The sequence below is a fragment of the Lepus europaeus genome, chromosome 16 (assembly GCF_033115175.1).
Source record: "Lepus europaeus isolate LE1 chromosome 16, mLepTim1.pri, whole genome shotgun sequence".
Classification (NCBI taxonomy): domain Eukaryota; kingdom Metazoa; phylum Chordata; class Mammalia; order Lagomorpha; family Leporidae; genus Lepus; species Lepus europaeus.
The window spans coordinates 47,002,103-47,025,733 of NC_084842.1; the positions used below are offsets into that span (position 1 = coordinate 47,002,103).

Below are 23,631 nucleotides of genomic sequence, written 5' to 3' on the forward strand. Positions count from 1 at the left end.
CACTGAGGGCACACTGCAGGAAAGAGGATGGAGTAGATCAGGGCCACTCAAACTGAGTCATGGACTGGGATGTGGATCCAGGGACAGTTTGCTGTGTGTCACAGCGAGGAAAGTTCAAAACGTCAGAGTAAGCCTTTAGAAACTTTTAAAGCAGTTTGACATTTTCTGTGACACCGAAGTGTGTGATCATTTTTTTGTACAGCTCATTTTTTGGGTGTCATTTATTGAATATAATTTATATACTCTACAGTTCACACATGTAAGTATACAGTTCACTGGGTAGTGTCAGAGGACTGCGTATTCAGAGAGTTGTGCAGCTGTCACCATGGTCAAGTTTAGAACTTCTCAGCACCACCAAAAGAAGTCCCCTGCCCTTTAGCAGTGCCTCCCTACCTCCCCATTTTGTTCCAGCCCCTCAGGGTTCTCTGCAGCCGCCAGTGTCTGTAGATTGCCCTCTCCTGCACCAACATTTTTTTTTTTTTTTAATATTTATTTGAAAGGCAGAGTTACAGGGGCAGAGAGAGAGAGAGAAAGAGAGTTCGATTGATCTTCCACCTGCTGGTTCGCTCCCCATCTGGCTGCAGCAGCTGGAGCTGGGCTGATCCGAAACCAGTTTTTATATGAGCATTTTTTTTTCTATACATCTAGGAGTGGAAGGACTGGATTGGCCATTTATATATCTTCTTGGTCTACTTTTGTTTAGGTGGTCTTTTTATTATTGTAAGAATTCTTCATATCCATATATTCTGGATGCAAGCCCCTCATCAGAATGAGTTGCAAATATTTTCTCCCATTCTGTGGATTGTCTTTTCATTTTCTTGATGGTGTTCTTAGAGCAAATTTTTACATTTTGATGTACTCTCATTTATTTATTTTTTCTTTGATTGTGCTTTTGGTTTCTTAGACAAGAAATCATGCACATTGTGGCATAGCGGGGTAAGCCACTGCCTGTGGCTTAACCAGCATCCCATATGGGCATGGGTTTGTGTCCCAGCAGAGTTAGAGAGAAAAGGGAGGGAGACAGATCTTAGATCTGCTGGTTCACTCCACAAATGGCCACAATGGCCAGGGCTAGGCTTTGTCCAGGTCTCCTACATGGGTGGCAGGGCCCAAGCACTTGGGCCATCTTCCACTGTTTTCTCAGGCACATTAGCAGGGAGCTGGATAAGAAGTGGAGCAGCCGCCACTTGAACTGGTGCCCATATGGATGCTGGCATATGCAAGCAGTGGCTCAACCCACTAAGCCACAATGCCGGCTCTGTGACTTCTTTTCTGTATTCCTCTTGTGTTCAGTGAATGCCAGCCTGTCCTGTCTAGGCTTCCTTTTCTTTGTGTTTATAAGTAAGGAGAGATTTGACACATTTATTTTTTAAATATTTATTTATTTGAGAGGCAGAGTTACAAACAGAGAGAGGGAGAGACAGAGAGAAAGGTCTTCCATCTGCTGGTTCATTCCCCAAATGGCCACAATGGCCAGAGCTGAGCTGATCCGAAGCCAGGAGCTTATTTCAGGTGTCCCATATGGGCACAGGGGCCCAAGGACTTGGGCCATCTTCCACTGCTTTCCCAGGCCATCGCAGAGAGCTGGATTGGAAATGGAGCTGCCAGGACTCGAACCAGCACCCATATGGGATGCCAGAACTGCAGGCAATGGCTTTACCCGCTATATCACAGCACTGGCCCAGGATACATTTCTTAAAAGTTAGAATATCACTTCTTCCCCTCCCCATCCCAACTGCTCACATTTCCTTTGACTTCCTCCTGGTATATTATTGAAGTAGGTCTGTTGCCTTGCTGTGATTAAAAAACAAAAATCGGGGCTGGCAATGTAGTGCATCATGTTAGCTGCTGCCTGTGATGCTGGCATCCCATATGAGCGCCAATTGGAGTCCTGGCTACTTCCAATCTGGCTCCCTGCTAATGCGCCTGGGAAAGCAGCAGAACGTGGCCCAAATGCCTGGGCCCCTGCCACCCACATAGCAGACCTGAATGGAGTTCCAGGCTTCTGGTTTTGACCTGGCCCAGCCTAGGCTGTTGTGGCTGTTTGGGGAGTGAACCAGCAGATGGAAGATTTCTCCCTTGCTCTGTCTCTTCCTCTAACTCTTCCTTTCAAATAATTAAGTAAATTATAAAGAAAATATATTGACAGCAGACAGCCTCTGGCTGCCCTGTCCACTGCTCCCTTGCAGTGTGTTCAGTAAATGTAACCCTGACTGCTCTGGTGAATTATTTCACCACTGTGACACCGGCCTCAATCAGTTGCTTCCTGCAATGTTCAGCCTGGCCCAGCCCTAGCTGTTGTGACCGGATCAATAGATGGAAGATTGATCAATTGATCTTTTGCTCTTCTCTGTTACTCTGCCTTTCAAATATGTAAATAAATGAGTCTTTAAAAATGAAAAGATACAATTTAAAACAGTCCTTCTAAACTGGGGTATGTTCCTTTGTACATGATAATAAAATAACCAGCTCTCTCCACCTGTTTTTATGAAAGGAAGAAAGCTATGTAATGACTCCAGGAATGGCCTTTACCATTGCATATGTTGGTGGTGGGAAGGGGGAGTGTACTTCTGGTACCACGTGACACGGTTTAGCGTATCCAGCAGGACTAGGAGCTGTGCACAGAATCTTGGGTGTTAACAGGAATGATTTAGATAAGAATACCTAGCTTTGATGAATTTGAAGTTTATTAAAATAGATGGTGTTTGTGATCTTCTATGGCTCCTGACTGAGGAAGACTTTGACCTTCTCTATACCATTTCTCAACAGATTTCCAGGTGGTGACAGGACACTGGGAAGTCTTTTAAAGTGTTTCTTAGCAACTATTCAAAATTCGAGGTTTGACCTCTAGAAATGGAGCTGGTGAATCTACCTGTGCATCCTAACTTTTTCTCATCTTCTTTGCTCATTTGGGCATCCTTTGAGCTAAAATCTTCCTCTTACTAATCTCTCCAATTTACTTATTTCACCTGAGAGGGAGTAAAACAGACCTAGATTCAAATGGAGAGGGTAAATATAAGAATTCCTCCCTCTGACAAGAGATTGAGTTTGATTACCTTCAACTTACTAAGAAAGAGGCAAACAAGTTCTTACTGATAGGAGAGAGAAAGGAGACACCCAAGAAAATGGAAAACATGTCCACACAGAGACTACAAGAATAGTTGTGCAGCATTGTTTATAATAGTCAGTAGTGGAAACACCAAAAAGGATAAAGAAGAGGGGGCTCTGAAAAGTTTATAGAAAAGGGAATTAAAGGATAAATTTATTTCAGTACAAAAAAACTTGAAATTCATGTATAGTTTTTTTTTTCATGCATTTTTGTTGAAACTTTGAAGACCCTTTATACTTTGTGTGATTCTACTAGATAAGGTACTTAAGAGTAGTTAACTTCATAGGGCAGTGGTGGATTCTATGGGCTGGGGAAAGTGGGAGGGGAATGGGGAGTTAGTGCCTTGTGGGTACAGAGATTAAGTTGGGAAAGGTGATAAAGTTCTGGAGATGGGTGGTGGTGATGGTTGCACAACAGCACAGATATATTTCTTACCATTTTTTTTTTTTAAACACCTATCAGTTGTCTAAAAACTGCCCCCTAGAAGGGTATTGTATTGTGATAGAGGTTGTGATTTGTCATCTACTGGACTGGGTTAGCTGCTTTCAAACTTATTAGGAAAAGAATGTTTTTGAAATGAAATCTTCTATGTTCTGGGAATTGAAGTTCCCTGTAAATGGCAGGGGAATCTCTCAGGCAGTTTAAAGTCTTTCTGCAGGACTGCTGGGGCCTGTGGAACTCTTAAGTGATTTCAGCTTTTCAATTTTAGCTGCTAGAACTGGAGACTGATTTTATTTGTTCTACCTTGCCTGTAAATTTGGAAATGACATAAAAGTTTACCCTGAAACATATTGAATTCTCAGTTCCTTGGATTTAATGAAAGCTTTCATTTGTAGACCATTTTTCATGATACAGATTTCTCCCTCAGCTTTGTTCAAATTAGATATTAGGTCTGGTACTTTTTATTCTAGGCGTAGTCTCCTGTGGTTAAACAAGTGGTCTTCGGGTGGATGTTTGGCATAGTGATTAGGACATTGGTTGGGATATCCACACCCTACCATCAAAGTGCCTGGGTTCAAGTCCTGGTTCCCCTTCTTATTCCTGGTTAATGCTGATGCACACCTTGGGAGGCATTCCATGATGACTCAAGTACTTGGGTCCCTATCACCCATGTGGTGGAGACCCAGATTGAGTTTAGCTCCTGGCTGAACCCAGCCCCAGCTGTTGTCAGCATTTGAGGAGAAAATGAGCGGATGGGACATCTCTCTGTCTGTCTCTGTGTCTGTCTCCTGTCTTTTTTTTTTTTTAAACACGTGGGTGCAAGGGCCCAAGGACTTGGGCCATCCTCTACTGCTTTCCCAGGCCATAGCAGAGAGCTGGATCGGGAGAGGAGCAGCTGGGACTAGGACTAGAACCAGTGCCCATATGGGATGCCAGCGCTTCAGGCCAGGATGTTAACCTGCTGCGCCACAGCGCTGGCCCCTGTCTCCTGTCTTTCAAATCAATAAACAATCCCAATGGTCTCTAAATGTTTTTCATTGTATGCCCTCTCAATGAAAGCTCAGTGTGTAGAATATACACAAATTATGTATGTCCTGCTTTTGCAGTAGATTGTTGTATATAACCCATTTTATGTCCTTTTACTCTTTGCCTCAAGGCTGGAGAGATATTGGCTGCCAGATAATAAAATGGGCAGGTGCTTACTAAGGAAGGTGTACGTGACACAGTTTATGTGGTGTGTGGTAGATTTTGATATTTAAAAATCAGAGGAAAAAAAGGAAAAACGTGCAGGATAGATAGTAATTTTAAACATTTTGATCATCTTAGTACTTGGTACTCAGGTGTGTATGTGTGTGCTTGTATTTTTGAGGGTTTGGAGAGAAGCTCGTGACCGCATCGTGGGCTTTCCTGGCCGATACCACGCTTGGGACATCCCTCACCAGTCCTGGCTGTACAACTCCAACTACTCCTGTGAGCTGTCCATGGTGCTGACAGGTGCTGCCTTCTTTCACAAGGTGAGACATAGGTCAAGAATGGCATCAACTTGATAAGAACTGAGTCTTCTTGTAGTAGTGACATGATGCCCTCTGGTTAGCTCTTCTGCTTTTTGTAGCCCCTTTTATGCAAGAAGGAAGCTGTTTCTACTTTTAAGGACAATGATCAGGAGCTGGCATTGTGATGCAGCAGGTTAAGCCACCACCTGCTACACCAGCACCCAGTGTTGGGTGTGCTGGTTCCAGTCCTTGCTGCCAGGCTTCTGATCCAGCTCCCTGCTAATGCACCTGGGAAGGCAGCAGAATATGACCCAGGTGCTTGGGCCCCTGCTTCCCCTGTGGGAGACCCGAATGGAGTTCTGGCTCCTGGCTTCAGAGTTGTTGGAGCAATTTGGTGAATGAATCAGCAATAGAAGATCTTTTAAAAAAATGACTAAGATTCTTAGAACAACTCTGTCTAGAACAAAATGTCTGGATAAGAGGACTGCCTGTACAACTGCTAGGATGCCATCAGGAATGCCAGTGTATCTTTCCGAGTATTTGCCTCTGCAAAACTGGTGGCATTGAGCTGAAAAGCTTCAGATACTTCCCGAGTCAGCACTGCCATTCCAGTCATGGTGCAGCCGACACAAGGCTGAACTTGGGCTTCTCTGACTCAGACAGACGCCCGCTGTGCCAGGCCCATCCTCGAGCTCTGCGGTGACTGCCAGTTCAGCTTGTTTCCTCAGAACTTGTCACTGCCATCCACTAGCCTCCTCGTTATTCCTTCATGTTAAAGGCACAGGCACCTGGCTGTGTCATCCTGGGCACCGCAGTGTCTTCACGGGAGACATGCATCCAGTCTTTCCTGTGCACGGGGAGGTTTCCTAGGCTTTAGCCTCTGCTCTTCCCCTGACTTTGTGTTTCCCCAGGCATGCTGCTCTCATACCCCCGAGGTTTTATGGCATCTGAAGCTGATGATTTTTATGTATATATTCCTGTCTTGGTTTTTCATAAGTTTTTTTAAAGACTTATTTTTTATTTATTTGAAAAGCACAGTTATGGAATGGCAGAGAGAGAGAGTGAGTGAGCGAGCGAGCGCAAGAGCGAGAGTACACCATCTTCCGTCTGCTGGTTCACTTCCCGAGTGGCCACAACAGCTGGAGCTGGGCCAAGAGTCAGGAGTTTCTTCTGGGTCTCCCACATGGGTGCAGGGGCCCAAGGCCTTGGGCCATTTTCTACTGCTTTCCTGGGCCACAGCAGAGAGCTGGCTCAGAAATGGAGTAGCTGGGACTTGAACCAGCTCCCACATGGGATGCTGGCACTGCAGATGGTGGCTTTACCCCTTACGCCACAGCGCCGGCCCTTTCATAAGCTTTTACATTCAGTTGTTCTAGGATATTTCCTTTGTGTCCCTCAGATACTTCAAACTGAACTTTTCATGGAAAATTTAATATTTCTCCCCGACTCCTTCAAACCTTCCCCCTCATATATTTCATATCTCAGATGGTAGCATCTTTGCGAGTCACTTCAAATAGAACCCAAAGGTCATTGTATTAGGGACATTCAGAACAAGCCTAAGAAATCTTAAATTTTTAGGTTGCTTATTTCTTTTAAAACTTTGTGTGTAAAACTGATATATCCACTCATTTTTGAACTTCATCCTAGTGCTTACTTTCCAAACTGGGGGAGGGGGCCTTGATTGGTTTTAGGATTACAAGTCGACTAGGAGGAGCTGAATGTTAGTTAGAAGCTGGAGAAGAAACCATGTCTAACTAGGAGTCAACTTATTTTCACATTTGTTCCGCTCAGAAGAAGCCACTGTTGCTAGCAGTGTCCATTCATAGCTTGGTAATTCGCTTGTCTGCTGAAAAATCTGCATTCTCAAGCTCTAAGCTTTTCAAACTCTGATTCAGGTATTCTGACTACTGCCTCGGTGATCACGGCCTCATACATAAGAGTGTTAATTGTTTTTTCTTTTTTAAAGATTGATTTATTTATTTGAAAGAGTTACACAGAGAGAGAAGGGGAGGCAGAGAAGAGAGACAGATCTTCCATTCACTAGTTCACTCCCCAATTGGCCACAACTGCTGGAGCTATGCCAGTCTGAAGCCAGGAGCCAGGAACCTCCTCCAGGTCTCCCACACGGTGCAGGGGCCCAAGGATTTGGGCCATCTTCCACTGCTTTCCCAGGCCATAGCAGAGAGTTGGATTGGAAGTAGAGCCACCGGGACTCAAACCAGTGCCCACATGGGATGCCACAGTGCTGGCCCCAGCTGCTCTTCTTCTGATCTAGCTCTCTGCTATGGCCTGGGAAAGCAGTAGAAGATAGCTCAAATCCTTGGGCCCCTGCTACTCATGTGAGAGACCAGGATGGAGTTCTGGTTATATTGTTCTACTGAACCATTGTCTGACCTAGTTTAACAGATCTTTGTATTAGTTTCAACATTGTTGATATGTCAAGGAGATTACATGAAATTCTGTTTCTCTGGCTGATAAAGGTAATTTGAGTGGGAGAACTCTTCATTGCAGAAGAGCTGTGTTGCAGGATGTTCAGCATACCTGGCTTCAACTGCTTAAATGCTGCTAGTGCTTCCTATTACTCTCCCCACTCCCTGACTTCCAAACAGCCCCAGACATGCATGTTTTTTGTGTTTTGCTGAAAGCCAAAGAATTGTGGCCTCTAACTACATATGGGTTCTTTTTCTTACCCTGACAGTATTATGCCTACCTGTATTCTTATGTGATGCCCCAGGCCATTCGAGATATGGTGGATGAATACATCAACTGTGAGGACATTGCCATGAACTTCCTTGTCTCCCACATCACTCGGAAACCCCCTATCAAGGTGAGGGCTCGCTCCTACAGGCCTGTGGATGCATGCATGCTAATTCACTGACTTTCACAGCATATAACCATGACAGGCCCTGAGACCTCATCTGTACAGTAGGGATGATGATGCACACTACCTGCTGGGACTGTTTGTAGGGTTGAATGAGTTGTTAATACAGGGCCTCTTTAGTCCTAAGGCCAGTGAACAGAATTCAAAGGGTTTGGAACTTGAGTGGGAAAGATTTGCCATCTTTATTCATCAGAAACTAGGATTTAGTGTTGCCTTCAGTTACAAAACAGCTTGTAATTCTTAAGAATATTTGTAGTAACAGTGTCTTGTTACATTAGAAATCACAGGTATTTTTCATATCACATTGCATTTGTTGTCATCTATCAGAATATTGTTTCTGCTCATCACTGCTTTGAACTTATGGTAGTTATTAACCTTTTCCCTCTTATGCATTAATAAGAGGGCACATACATTACTGTATTTCAACAGAACTTGTTTGCTGTGTAAAACCATGTATTTTATATTTTGTACTTAACAAACTCCATAGGCTTTACCAGACTGCTAAACTGGAGGTAGGGAAGGAATGTGCATCAAACAACTTGAGAATTTTTATATATTTAATATGTAGGTAAAGTTCTAAGAGTAGTGCTGGCACCTAATAAGTCTTCTTTTAATATGTTAATTTGCTTAAAAACAAGTGTACTCTCAGAATGCTGGAAATTTTTGTTCTTTGTCTTTAAGTTGCTGAATACATTTGGGCCAGAATAAACCTGTTTCCTATTTGGCACACACAGAACCCAGTTCCATCACCCTTTCTGCCATTATTGTAGTCCCAGGCTGCAACTTAGAGCAGCTGGTCACAGGATCTTGTTGGGCCTTACAGAAGCAGGTGCTACTAGGCCTGGTAAGGGCCTTTCAGTGATAATGCTTAGAATCTGTCAATTCAAGTGAATGATATTTATATCATGGATTGACACGTTCTTGGAGATTTTCTGTTCTTATCTTTTATTATGGGGTGAGTTGACTAGTAGATCATAAGACATCATCCATGAAAAGATCAACAAACTTATTAAGGTCTTACTTTCATTACTGTCAAAAAGGAACATATTATTTAATTTGATAAAATACTAACTTTGCTTTCATGAGTGAATAATTATTGTGTGCATATTTCATTCTTCTTAAATTTTGAAGGTAAATTCTAGACTATCTACCACTAAGTATCCATTATATACTAGCAGCAATAATCAAATATCTCTAGGGAGCTGGTATTTAGCCTGGTGGTTAAGACTTCTGCTTCTCATATCAGAGTACCTGGGTTCACTCTTCTGCTTAGCTCCTCACTCCAGCTTCCTCCTAATATAGACTTCAGGAGGCAGCCATGGTGGCTCAGGTAATTGGGTTCCTGCCACTCCCACAGGAGAGATGGATTGTGTTCCTGGCTTTGCCCCAACCCTGGCCATAGTGGGCATTTCGGCATTTGGACAGTAAACCAGCAGATAGGAGTTCATTCTCATTTTCTCTCCCCTGCCCCATCCCTCTCTCTCTCGCTGTCTCTCAAATAAATAATTTTTACTTATCTTTAGTGGTAAACATAGTGGTAACCACAGAATGCTGGTTCTAAGCAAAAAAAGCATGGCAAAGAGAGAGAGAGAGAGAAATGCATTTGGGGCTTTATATATCCACTTAGACCTAAAAATCAAACTGTTTCCTAAGTATGAGCTACAACTTAGTTCCTGATTTCCTCCATGGTTTCTTCTACTGCTGAGATTTTTGCCAAAGCATATAAAAATAATAGTAATCTGTAAAATAATATATCAAATTTATTTTTAAACCAAGAATGATAATAGTCACAACTTTTTACATGAAGTATCTTTTTTCTTTCTTTCTTTTTTTTTTTTTTAAGAATTATTTACTTTAGGCCGGCGCCGCAGCTCGATAGGCTAATCCTCTGCCTGTGGTGCCGGCACACCGGGTACTAGTCCCGGTCGGGGCGCCGGATTCTGTCCCGGTTGCTCCTCTTCCAGTCCAGCTCTCTGCTGTGGCCCAGGAGTGCAGTGGAGGATGGCCCAAGTGCTTGGGCCCTGCACCCTCATGGGAGACCAGGAGAAGCACCTGGCTCCTGCCATCGGATCAGCGCGGTGTGCCGGCCGCAGCGGCCATTGAGGGGTGAACCAACTGAAAAAGGAAGACCTTCCTCTCTGTCTCTCTCTCACTTTCCACTCTGCCTGCCAAAAAAAAAAATAATAATAATAAATATTTATTTATTTGAAAGGCAGAGTTACAGAGAGGTAAAAGCAAATGGCTACAACAGCCAGAGCTGTGCCGATCCGAAGCCAGGAGCTTTCTCTGGGTTCCCCAAGTGGGGACAGGGGCCAAGGAGTTGGGCCATCTTCTACTGCTTTCCCAAGCCATAGCACAGGCCCCAAATAGTAGTAGATCTGTTAAACAATGAAAAGCATTTGTGTGTGTGTATGTGTGTGTGTGTGAGAGAGAGAGAGAGAGACAACGAATGAATTTTAAGATAGGGAGGGAAAGGTCTTAGGAAGAAATTAATGACTGAGGCTGGCGTTGTGGCACAGTGGGTTAAGCTGCTGCCTGCAATGCCAGCATCCCAGTGAGTGCTAGTTGGAGTCCCTGCTGTTGCACTTCCAACCCAACTCCGTGTCAGTGTGCCTGGGAAGGCAGCAGAGGATGACTCGAGTGCTTGGGCTCCTGCTACCCATGTGGGAGACCCGGATCTAGTTCTAGGCTCCTGGCTTCAGCCTGGCCCAGCCCTAGTCATCCTATCCATTTGGGGAGTGAACCAGAGGATGAAAGATCTCTCTTTCTGTATCTCACTCTCTAACTCTGCCTTTTAAATAAGTAAGTAAATCAATAAAGAAATCTTTAAAAAATTGATGATTGGTACAATTTTCTACTTAATCCTTTCCTCTGAAGATGAAGATGTATATTTAACTAATAGGTCACTTGATGTTATCTATGAAAATGTAACATATTTGAGTGAATACGTAGCTAATAATAGCATTAGTCACTCTGAGCACTTACTGGCATGATGTTTTTCATCTTCATTAAGATGTGCTTGTCTGCCGCATTATTATGCCTGTGTTTGATTAGCTAAACTATTCCGTGTAGAGAGTGGGATGGAAACAGTGTGCTTGGACATGGTATGTTTGGTTCTAAATATTCTGTGTGAATTTGCTCAGTCTTCATAGAAAGTAATAATTCAGTTCAAGATAGGGATGACTTCTTAAAATCAAAGATTCAGTAAATTAAGAATAGGTTTTCAACTTGTGAATTTTGTTTCAAATTCTGAGTCTAGTTATTCATGTTATAAATCCAGTTTGAACTAAATATCCACTCATGTATTTAATTTTAATAATACGTATATATACTATCTTATATATGGAAATAGTGATTTTATTTTTCCTTTAAATATCTCTAATATTTACTGTCAAACTGTTCTTATTTGAATAAGGAAGGTTTAACTATTTTATCAGTAGTCTTTTCTTTCTTTAGATTTATTTATTTATTTGAAAGTCAGAGTTACACACAGAGAGAGAGAGGTCTTTCATCTGTTGATTCACTCCACAATTGGCCACAACGGTTGGAGCTGCGCTGATCCAAAGCCAGGGGCCAGGAGCTTCTTCTGGGTCTCCCACGTGGGTGCAGGGGCCCAAGGACTTGAGCCATCTTCACTGCTTTCCCAGGCCATAGCAGAGAGCTGGATAGGAAGTGGAGCAGCTGGGACTTGAACTCGTGCCCATGTGGGATGCCGGCGCTTCAGGCAAGGGCATTAATCCACTGCACCACAGCAGTGGCCCCTTATCAGTAGTCTTTTAATAATGTTGCTATTTTAACAATTCTGACTAGAGAACAGAGAGGTAATGTCATATTACTGCTTTGAATAGTGTACTGTTTTTGTAAGAAGAAAGATCCAGAAGGTAAATAGGCTTCATTCAGAATAAATTATTAAACAGTCACATAGGAAGCACTGAGAAAGATGGATAGCTCAGGTGTTGTGGAGATGGCAAGCTCACATCTGGTTCCCTGCTGATACAGGTTCTCAGCTCTAGTAGGAATTTTACTTCCTGTAGCTAAGCCTAGCACTAATATTTCTCTCGGGCTGAGTTACCTAGAATGTTCCTACATAAAATATAATCTACAGTTATGGGCAAGTAAATGTCTGGACTTAAGTTAATATTACAATTGTTACTTCCTTCTTTTTCATTTTCTTCTGTGTTTTATTATGTAATATAACTACATATATGTATTTATAGATACACTAGAGAACAGTCTCAACGATTTTTTTTTAATTGATGGGTTACATGATTCAAACATTTGGAAGGGCTTTTCTCCTGAAATTGGATACTGGTATCTGGGATGACCCGAAAGGTTTTTTGTTTATTTTTAAGGATTTATTTATTTATTTGAAAGGCAGAATGATGGGGGGTAGGAGTGGAGATCTTCCATCCAGTGGCTCAGTGGGTATTTGTGTGATTTAGTTAGGTTTGCTGTGGAACTTGAAAAGCAAATCCTCAAATTTATATCAAAGTGTGAAGGACCAGAATATACAAAATACCAGTGATAAGAGGATATGGATTTACCTTATCAGAAATTATAAATGGTAATATAATTACATAGTTAAAACAATCTGATATTGGCATTGGGGTTAGACAGATAGAACAATGGTGTGAGGTAGAGCCAGAGTCTGATACTGGACCTAGGTACTGCAGTGTGAGACAGGAGCGTCCTTATTGCTAGGCTAAAGGCCCACCCATCTTCCCTTTTTAAAAACCTTACTTTATTCATATGTTTTTCAACCGGTAGTAACAAGTATTTAAAAGATTCATTGTTTACATATGTATATTTTATTTTATAGTTCTTCAATATATATCCTGTCTAAATTAAGCACTGTATAATCAGACAATAAGAAAATGAACCATGAGCAATACCCAGCCTTTGCGTGTGGGCCCCCATAATCACTCTTTCCTTCCACAGTGGTTTTTTTTGTTTTGTTTTTTGTTGTTGTTGTTTTGTTTTTTTTTTTGACAGGCAGAGTTAGACAGTGAGAGAGAGAGAGAGAAAGGTCTTCCTTCCGTTGGTACACCCCCTAAATGACCGCTACGGCTGGAGCTGTGCCAATCCGAAGCCAGGAGCCAGGTGCTTACTCCTGGTCTCCCACGTGGCTGCAGGGCCCAAGGACTTGGGCCATCCTCCACTGTCTTCCTGGGCCACAGCAGAGAGCTGGCCTGGAAGAGGGGCAACCTGGTCAAAACCGGCGCCCCAACAGGGACTAGAACCTGGAGTCCCGGCGCCGCAGGCGGAGGATTAGCCTAGTGAGCCGTGGCATGTCTGTCTTGACCAGTTATTTCTAAAATTTTTTAAATTTAAAAGATTTCTGTCTCTGTCCTCCTCCTTTACCCTTTTTGAAAAGTATACTTTTAACATATAATCTCTTAAGTGTCATTTTAAATGTTGGGGATGGAGTAAATAAAATATGTAAATAAGATGAAACTGCATTTTTGCTTTTTTTTTTTTTTTTTTGGACAGGCAGAGTGGACAGTAGAGGGAGACAGAGAGAAAGGTCTTCCTTTTTGCCATTGGTTCACCCTCCAATGGCCGCCGCGGCCGGCGCACCGCGCGGTTCCGATGGCAGGAGCCAGGTGCTTCTCCTGGTCTCCCATGGGGTGCAGGGCCCAAGCACTTGGGCCATCCTCCATTGCACTCCCTGGCCACAGCAGAGAGCTGGCCTGGAAGAGGGGCAACCGGGACAGGATCGGTGCCCCGACCGGGACTAGAACCCGGTGTGCCGGCGCCGCAAGGCGGAGGATTAGCCTGTTAAGCCACGGCGCCGGCCCATTGCATTTTTGCTTTTTTTAACAACTGGTGATATGTTTGTGAGCCTAATCAGTGTTGATGCTTGAAGCTGTAGCTCACTAATTTCCACTGTCCTGTGACCCAATGTTTAAGTACCTTTATATTCTCCTCTGTATTCTTCTGAATTTTTTTCTGCCAGTATTTAAATCATTATACATTATCACATTTTTAAAAATAAATTTCTGGGCCGGCGCCATGGCTTAACAGGCTAATCCTCCGCCTTGCAGCGCCGGCACACCGGGTTCTAGTCCCAGTTGGGGTGCCGGATTCTATCCCGGTTGCCCCTCTTCCAGTCCAGCTCTCTGCTATGGCCCGGGAGTGCAGTGGAGGATGGCCCAAGTGCTTGGGCCCTGCACCCGCATGGGAGACCAGGAGAGGCGCCTGGCTCCTGGCTTCGGATCAGCGCGATGCGCCGGCCGCAGCGGCCATTGGAGGGTGAACCAATGGCAAAAAGGAAGACCTTTCCCTCTGTCTCTCTCTCTCTCACTATCCACTCTGCCTGTCAAAAAAAATTAAAAAAATAAAAATAAATAAAAATAAATTTCTGGATTTTGCTTTCTAGTATTTTTTTATTTGACATGGAAGATTTATTTTTTATATCTATCTGTCAAATAAAAAAAAAAAAAAACTGTGGGGGGAAAAAAAAAAACAGTGAGAGTGAGAGAGACAGAGAGAAAAGTCTTCCTTCTGCCGGTTCACCTCCCAAATGGCCGCCACTGTACTGGAAGAGGAGCAACTGGGACTAGAACCCAGCACCCATATGGGATGCCGGTGTCGCAGGCAGCGGATTAACTGAGCCACAGTGCTGGCCCCTACTTTCTAGTATTTTATTTCTGATGCTTGAAATGCTATTTCTAAGTAAAGTGGGCCTGTATTTTTCCTTTGTTATTTATTTGAGAGGTAGAGTTACAGACAGAGGAAGAGACAGAGAGAAAGGTCTTCGATCTGCTGGTTCATTCCCCAGGTGGCCACAACAGCTGGAGCTGAGCCATTCTGAAGCCAGGAGCCAGGAGTTTCTTCCAGGCCTCCCATATGGGTGCAGGGGCCCAAGTGCTTGTGCCATGTTTCCCAGACCATAGCAGAGAGCTGGATCAGAAGAGCAGCAGCTAGGACTAGAACCTGCACCCATGTGGGATGCCAGTGCTGCAGGCGGAGGATTAACTTACTGTGCCACAGCGCTGGCCCCTGGGAAATTTTTTTAATATTGGAATGTGCACCTGTGAATATGTTCCTGTTTGGAAATAGGGTCTTTGCAGATGTCAATAAGTTAAATTAAAGTCATACTGGAGTCAGATGGACCCTCGATTCAATATGACAGATGCCTGTCTAAGAAGAGGAGACACAGGAACACAAATGCAGGAAGAGCGCGGACAGTGGAGGCAGAGATCGATGTGTGCTTGAGCCAAAAGTGCCTGCAGCACCGAAAGCAGAGAGGTGTGGAGCTGATTTTCCCCACAGCCTTCAGGAAGAGGATGGACCTGCCGACACCTTGATCTCTGATTTCTGGCCTTTTGACCTCAGAAGCACTGCGTTTACAGGGAAGAGGAGCGAGCCAGCAAGGAATGACGGAGGGCTGCAGACTTCTTCGCGCCTACAGCCAGGAGGGCCGACAGCCTGCTTGACTGCTTCAGCCGAGAAGCAGACAGACACTGCCCGTGTCTCAGGCCCACTCAGGCCTGGGCGGGGAGCCTGCGGGGTTCCGCAGCACAGGGCCACTTCCTCAGTACTGCTGCCCCTTTGTCTCAGAAGGCAGATGGTTGAGCCATAGAGGCTGATTCTCAGGCCTTGAAATCTAATGGAATCTGCTCTGCTGGGTGTGGACTTGTTTGAGACCCAGAACTCCCTTTTTTCCTTGCTACTTCTCCATTTTGGCATATGGTGTCTACTGTGTGCCTGTCTCACCACTGTCCTTTGAAGTAGTTGATGTGTCCTGGTACCCTGCAGGTTTCACAGGCCCACAGATGGAGAGGTGTTCTGTGCCAGGGCGGAACTGATCCAGTTCCCATCATTTAGAAGATGAGATTTTGGTTACATTTGGATATGAATTTGGGCTTAAGGTTGATGTTGGGGATGCAGTAAATGTATCTTACATGTGGAAGGATGTGGAATTTGAGGCACTGGAGGGCAGACAGGGTTGAATGGTCCCCTGAAGTGATTTAAACCTAATCCCTAGCACTTGTGAATGTGACCTGATTTGGAAACAGGGTCTTTACACACACCATCAGGTTAAGATGAAGTCATACGGAGTCGATGACTGCTGTTCTTCTAAGAAGAAAAGACAGACTGTGCACTGAGGGAGGGCGCCATGAGCCGACAGAGTCAGAGACTACAGGGAGTGTCCCTGAGCCAAGGAACACCAAGGATGGCAGCGACACCTGGAGCTGGGAGAGGCATGGAGCAGAATCCCACCAGGAGCCCTCAGAGGGAGGATCCATCTGCTGCCTCTGACTTAGGCTTCTGGCTTCTGGAATAACTGTCATTTGAACCACTGAGTTTGTGGCAGTTTCTTAGGGCAGCCACAAGACCCTCACAAGAGTCACTGTCATGTCTGCTATTCATTTCATTGTTTTCCTTTATATTTTTATCACCTAAGAACTTAAAACACTATAGCTTACATTTTCAAATCTTTTCATCTAAGATTTATTTTAAAAAGAATAGTTGGGGCTGGTGCTGTGGCGTAGCCCTGGCCTGAAGTGCTGGCATCCCATATGGGCACTGGTTCGAGTCCTGGCTGCTTCTCTTCCAATCCAGCTCTCTGCTATGGCCTGGGAAAGCAGAAGATGGCCCAAGTCCTTGGACCCTTGCACCTGCGTGGGAGACTGGGAAGAGGTTCCTGGCTCCTGAGTTCTAATCGGCCCAGCTCTGGCTGTTGTTGCGGCCATCTGAGGAGTGAACCCGTGGATGGAAGACCTCTTGCTCTCTCTCTGCTTCTCTGTAGCTCTACCTTTCAAATAAATAAATAAATGTTAAAAAAAAAAAAAAAGAGGGCGGAGCCAAGATGGCGGATAGATAGTGAGGACGTACACCGTAGTTTGGGAAAATAAAGTTTCATAAAAGTGGAATTACTGTAGCCTCAGGAAAAGATTCAAGAAAAAAACTGCAGAGGAAACGCTTCCAGATCTAGTGGATGTGACACAGAGGACCTACAGGGAGCCCACCGCATGGAAACTCAACCGCGGGAGACGAGCCTCAGAATCTCCCCAGCGCGGGAACCAAGGGGAGAAAAAAACTCTTAGGGAGGTTAAAAATTGACCTAAATGAAAGATCTTTGTGAGTGAGATCCCAGTAGAAAGAACAGGCCATCAAAGAAGGAGGTACCATTCTCTGAAGGGAGGAGAGAACTTCCACTTTGACTATGACCTTGTCTAAATAGGGTGAGTCGGCGAACCCAAAAAGGCTTCCATAGCCTTGGCAACTCATGACAAGAGCCTAGGGAGATGACTGACGCCATAAACAAGAGTGTCGAATTGTTAAGTCAACAACAGGAGTCATTGTGCACTTGCTCCTCATGTAGGATCTCTGTCCTTAATGTGTTGTCCAATGTAGAATTAATGCTATAACTAGTACTCAAACAGTATTTCACAATTTATGTTCTGTGTGAGTGCAAACTGATGAAATCTTTACTTTATATATAGAAGATCGATTTAGTATATATTAAGATAGTTGAAAATGAATCTTGATGTGAATGGAATGGGAGAGGGAGCAGGAGATGGGAGGGGTGCGGGTGGGAGGGAAGTTATGGGGGGGAAGAAGCCATTGTAATCCATAAACTGTACTTTGGAAATTTATATTTACTAAGTAAAAGTTTAAAAAAATGCTGTTTGGAAAAAAAAAAAAGAATAGGTGAAGGCTTACACTGACAGAGAAGTTGAAAAGGTTGTGGCACCCCTCCTTCAGGTTTCCCGGGACCAGCACTTGTTGTAGTGCTGTACAGTTGTCCAACTGGGGGAGCAGGATCGAGCAGCATTTTACCAACGTCTGGCCTTCCTCAGGCTTCCTTTGTTTTCACCCATGTCCTTGTTCTGTTGCAGGCTCAGTTTTGCCTGTTTGAAACTTTAGGTAAATGGCATCATATGGTACTTTCTTTTCCATGCCTCTTCATCTTGCTTTCATGGTTTTCTGCCTTCTTGTCAATATTTTCTGTCCTGGGTAATATCTTAGGTATACTTTTTCTTCAGGGACTTTGTCTTCATGCTCATCATCGAGAGTCTAATTTAATACACATTCTGTTTAGTTCTTTTCTGTGCCCATTAGGACTTTGTCTTTTGTTGGAACCTGCATTACCTTCAAGGTTCTGTTGTACATGTTATATGCATTTATTGCTGTAGTTGTTCTCTTTTCTGTTGCTGTGACAGAGTGCCCGAGACAGGGTAACGTATGAAGACAAGAACATCATTTCTTACAGTGCCGGAGGCCGGGAAGTGCAGGGGCGAGGGGCTGCACCTGGTGAGGGCCTTCTTGCTGGTGGGGACTCTGCAGAGTGCCGAGTGGTGAGGCAGCAGGCGTGCTAGGGAGAGCTCGCCTGGGTGACAGACCCACTCCCCCCATCACTGGCGGATCACCTGCCTAAGCTCGCACTTCCCAGACGCCATTACCACGTGGCTCTGGGCAGGGGGTTCCTAACGCACCACAGTCTGGGGCCCCAGCCAGACTGTCGCATTCACGCTCTGACAGTTCTCTGGGTCTGCAGTGTTTTGCGATCTGAGTCTCTTGCTTGTTTCTGCTGATGTGCCCTAATGTAGGGGATTCCCTTCTTGTGGGTTCTGCTTGAGATGTCATTCTTTGAGGTTTTACTTAAGGCAGTTCTTTGAGCCTGAATTTCTGAACTTAATCCTGAGAGGACTTAGATTTGCTTCTCTGCCTCTTAAAGCTGTGGTGGGCCCTGGGGCCTTTGCGAGACGCCCAGGTAACAGAAATTCCTGCCTAAGCCTTGGGTGAGACCAGGGCTGGGTTTAGATACTCTTGGGGGTGACTTTCCCTCCTCCACCCAGAGCCGAGATTGAGAAGGAAACATCACTGTCTTTCTCTGTGCGCTCCCAGCGCCCCATGCACCTTCCACCGGGTCTCAGTGTTTCCCAAGGCTGCAGGCTGACGGCCCCTGTGGCCTCCCAGCCCGGTGAGAACAAGAGCTCCTGGACTCCGAGGGTTTCAGTTCTCACTAGAAGCTCAGCCGTATGGCTAAGGAGATAGTTCTTCCATTTCATCCTGCATTTTCAGGTATTCGGTACCGAGGGCGGTTTCATACTGTTTGCTCTGCCCCATGGTTTGTAACGACGTTGTTATAATTCCTGCTTTGCCAGTTGCTCGCAATTTCCTAGTAAAAATACAGCAAGACTATAGTATAAGCCCTTCCTTTGTCTTTAAATACATTATTTTTATTAAGCATCGTTGTGATTACTTAACTAGTTCCTGTTTGGAAATTTCCCTGTATTTTTCTATGAAAAACACTGATAAGAGGAGCAACTTTGTCCCTACATCTCGTAGTGCAGCCAGGATACATATGAGTAGAGTTACTGAGACACGTTAAACATTTCAAGGCTTTGCTATAAAGGTCAGGGCACTTGGGCAGAATGCCCCCACCCCCATGGTTTTGGACACATGTGTGGTAGGAGGGCCCTGGGCGGGTCCCTGGCCCCTGGCTCTCGGTGAGCATAGCCATGGTGGTTCGGGGTCTTTCCCCTGTGAACGCAGCCCCTGGGGGCTCAGCAGCTCCGCCTTGGAAATGGGAGCGGGGATGGGCTAAGTGGCAGGGTCTCTGTGGCTTGGCCTTACCACCCCAGTTCTCACCCTGTCTTTTCTTCCCTGTTCCCAGGTGACCTCGCGGTGGACTTTCCGCTGCCCGGGATGCCCCCAGGCCCTGTCACATGATGACTCCCACTTTCATGAGCGGCACAAGTGTATCAACTTTTTCGTCAAGGTGTATGGTTACATGCCCCTGCTGTACACCCAGTTCAGGGTGGACTCTGTGCTCTTCAAGACCCGCCTGCCCCACGACAAGACCAAGTGCTTCAAGTTCATCTAGGGGCGTGGCAGGTTCTGCGGAGAAGATGGGCAGAGTGAGGAGATGGTTCCTAAGGTTCCCAGGCATGGAAGGACCTTGGGCACATCTGCTGGGTAGGTGGCCCAGTCCTGTGTTGCAAGAGGCAGCGGGAAGAATGGAGAGGAAGTAGCTGCCTTTATGTTGAAGTCAGCCACACTGGGCCTGGGCCCCCAGGCAGCAGCCCTGGGGTCCCACACGGGGCACTGACGATAGCTTACACTGAGGACCATGGCGACTCTGGGGAGTCGTGTAGTTCATAAGCCCAGGACAGCTGCTTTGTGGTTTTTAGATTCAGTAACAACTTTCATTATTTAAAGAGAAAGTTTCAGATTGCCACTCAAGGTTTACTTCTGTGTGTGAGTGTGTATACGTACGTGTGTGTGTTTACATGCACACACACTCACATACATATCTATTTGGTAAGGGGAGTCCTAAATTTTTCCCCGTCTCAGTGTGGCACCCACCAGGCTCCTTACACTCTGTATTTTGGTGGCCATGGATCCTGGTGTTGTTACCTGGCTTATGGGTAAAGGTCAGTTCCCTCGTCACCAAGAGAATCTGTGCAAGAAACAAGAAAGGATGAACATGGCCATCTGTGGGGAGGGGACCCTGGAGAAGATAAGGCCTTCGGGCTCTTCCCTTGGCCTTCTCCTGGGCCTGTGGCCACCTGGAACCCCCACGCCCTTGTGCTGTAAGTCCTGGGGAGATGGCACCACAGGGATGGTGGCGCTGCCTTGGGCTGGGTTCAGTGGTTTTCGAGGCCAAGCTTGTCCTACTGTTGGTGCCAGCTCTCCCGTTGGCTCTCTTATTGGAGAGAGAAGGTTGTGGAAGCCTGAAGACGGCACTCCCAAATGGCGTCTTGTCCTGCACTCCTGTTAGAACACATGTTGTGCTTTGGGCTCTGGGCTTTCCTCCAGTACTATCTCCTGAGTCAGAACAGGGGCTGTGGCAGGCTGCGCCTCCGTGTGGTCTGCAGGGCTTAGCTTAGGCTCCCTTCAGCGGAGAACAAGTGGCCCTGAGGATCCCACCCGGCTGGCCGGGAAGTCTTGCAGCAGGGCAGCTGCCGTGGGAGACGTAAACCCCTTGGTGAAATTCACCTTCCCCCCCACCTTTGTCTAGACCTCCAGCCTGTGTGACCTATGGTTTTTGGACCCCTGATGCCAGGTTGGCCTTAGGTCCCCTCAAGGTTTGGGATGTGCCAGTAAAATGAGAGGCTGTGATGCGCTATGGAAGGTCAAGTCCAGTCTTGGAATTGGACGCTCACACCCACGTTATCACCGTCTGCTCCTTATTCCAACTGCGGTTCCCTGGTTAAAACTGAACCAAGGAAACTCGATGTGTGGGGTGGTCGTGGGGGAATGAGGTGCGTGGTGGTGGCCTCGGTCAGGGATGAACCGTGACTTCTGGTTTCCTGAGCCCACGCTGCTGCGGTGGAGCTGAGTACAGAAGGTTTCCAGCAGCTGAAGAGAAGCTCAGGTCTGTCCTGGTCGTGCACATGCCTTAAGCCAGTCGTCTTCCCAGACCTTGGCACCCTGTGCTGCTTTTTCTGCTCTGACCTGCCTCAGCCACGGGGCTGCTCTTGGAGCGCCCGTTTTGAGGCGAGGCTCTTTGCTGTGGATACTGCCCAGCTGTGGGGCTGGCCCAGCCTACGGGAGCGCTGCTCCTGGGCAGGCAGAGCCAGGGCTGCTCCCAGGGCTGTCTCTCCAGATGCTCCCCCGGAGGCAACTGCCTGGGAAATGCGACTGTGCTGCTCGGCAGCCAGCTAAAGGGGCCGGGCGCCCTGCCCTTCATCTGGTGATCCTTTCCCGACTTCGCGCGGATTCTTTTTAGCAGTAGCCTTCCCTCAGGGGGAGCCAAAGAGTGGTGTTTTGAGCTATATATGTGGCTGCTATTGTTCCTTTTTATAGTGAGGCACGTGTAAACTTCCTGGCACCTGGAGAGACGGGGTGCGGTCTGTGGTAGGACCCTCTTTGTGGAGCCAGATTCTTGGGTCCCCGGATGTTGCTGGCCCACCCACAAACAGCTGAGTGGTCTGAGGTTACGGACAGCACGGGGAGGTGCTGCAGTGAAGGCCGTGACGCCAGAGTGTCAGATGAGGCCAGCACCCTCCGGACCCAGGAGGAGACACTAAACCTGAAGGACTCGCAGCAACAGGCGCCGGTGGACTCCATGTGCTGCTCCCAAGTGCGAGGCAGGGGTGGCGTGGCACACTGTGGGGGTAGGTGCTCCTGAGAGCAGCTGCCAGTCTGCAGGGTGCGATGGAGAGTCCCAGGGCCATGCCTTCCATGCTGCTCACTGTGTGCACCCCCCGAGCAGGGACTCCCCAACACAGGAAGGCAGCTGTGCAGGCCCCAGGGTCTGCTTGGCTCTCTGTAGGTCACATCTCATTACTGCTCTCAGCATCCAGGGCCTAGGATTGGCCAGTGCGCCCTTCACTGTGAAGGCCATTCCCCTAGGTGACAGCCTCCCCAGGATGCCCCTCATGCTGGGTTTCGCCCCCTGGCGGGGCTTCTCTGCTCTGTACTCACGCCAGGGCTCCCTGACTGGTGGGGTCGTGGCCAGATGTGGGGAGCAGTCTTTGCAGTAGCTGCCTGGGAGTATGCATGGGGAGCTGCCGGGCTGAGGGTGGTATTTTGAAGGGGGAAGCTCCGTGATGTCCATGCCGTGCCCAGCCAGCCCAACGCCATCCAATCATGAGCACAATGGTCTTATGTTGGATTTTTGTATTAAAACAAAAAAACCCAAAAATAAATGGAGACTTTAACTCAAGCAGTTTGGAGGTGTTTTGTGGTATTCCTCAGCAGACAGCAGAGTGCCCTCTGCTTCCATCCTGCTCCTTCCTTTCCTGTTAGCATCCTACACGAGCGTGACACATTTGTAACTGATGGCCAGTGCTGACGCAGTGTGAGCCAGCGGCTAGGTTACTGTACGGCCCACTCTCGTCTGTGCGGTAGGTGTGGGCAGACACGTGCTGACATGTGTCTGTGTACAGTATCACCACTGCCTAAAACCTCCCTGTACTCCCCCGCCACCACCCCTGACAACCATCGCTGTCTATTTTCCATGGTTTTGACTTTTCAGAATGTCACATGGTGGGAATCGTACAGTATGCAACCTTTTCACACTGGTTCCTTCTATTTCGTGATATGCCTGTAAGTTCCCTCCATGTCTCTTCTTGGCTTGATAGCTCATCTTTTTTCAGTGCTGAATAATATTCTATTGTATGAAGGTATCATTCATCTTTTTATTGTTGAATATGAATTCTTTATCCTGGATACCACTAGTCCATTTCAGTATGTCTTACGAGTCCAATTTGTGGCTTGCTTATCAGTTTTATGATGAACAGTTTTAGTTTTGAGGAGATATATAACTTATTTTCTTTTTTGTTTTTGCTTTCTGTGATCCTGGAAATCTTGGCCAACCCAAACCATAAAGATGTTTTCTGCTAAAAGCTTTATGGTATAGCTCTTTTTTTTTTCTTTAATATTTATTTTTTTACTTGAAAGAGTTACAGAGAGGCAGAGGCAGAAAGAGAGAGAAGTCTTCCATCTGCTGGTTCACTCCTCAAATGGCTGTGATGGCTAGAGCTGTGCTGATCTGAAGCCAGGAGCATCCTCGGGGTCTCCCACACGGGTGCAGGGGTCCAAGGACTTGGGCCATCTTCTACTGCTTTCCCAGGCCATAGCAGAGAACTGGATCAGAAGAGGAGCAGCCGGGACTCAAACCAGCGCCCATATGGGATGCCGGCGTCACTGCAGGTGGCGGCTTTACCCGCTACGCCCCTGCACTGGCCCTCTATGGTGTAGCTCTTAAAATTAGGTTTGATCCAGCTCAAGTTTCTGATTTTTTT

The 23,631-nt window shown here is 46.3% G+C and overlaps 1 protein-coding gene across 7 annotated transcripts in view; it reads left to right on the forward strand.

Annotated features, from left to right (window-relative positions):
• Positions 1-22,668, forward strand: part of EXTL3 (exostosin like glycosyltransferase 3) — a 138,181-nt gene extending 115,513 nt beyond the window's left edge. For all 7 annotated transcript variants that reach the window (XM_062212826.1, XM_062212822.1, XM_062212828.1 and 4 more), the window contains 3 exons: positions 4,920-5,064; positions 7,742-7,870; positions 19,554-22,668. In XM_062212826.1, coding sequence (XP_062068810.1) covers positions 4,920-5,064; positions 7,742-7,870; positions 19,554-19,763 — 484 coding nt within the window. In that variant the 3' untranslated portion in view covers positions 19,764-22,668. The remainder of the gene's footprint in view (positions 1-4,919; positions 5,065-7,741; positions 7,871-19,553) is intronic.
• Positions 22,669-23,631: the final 963 nt, after the last annotated feature.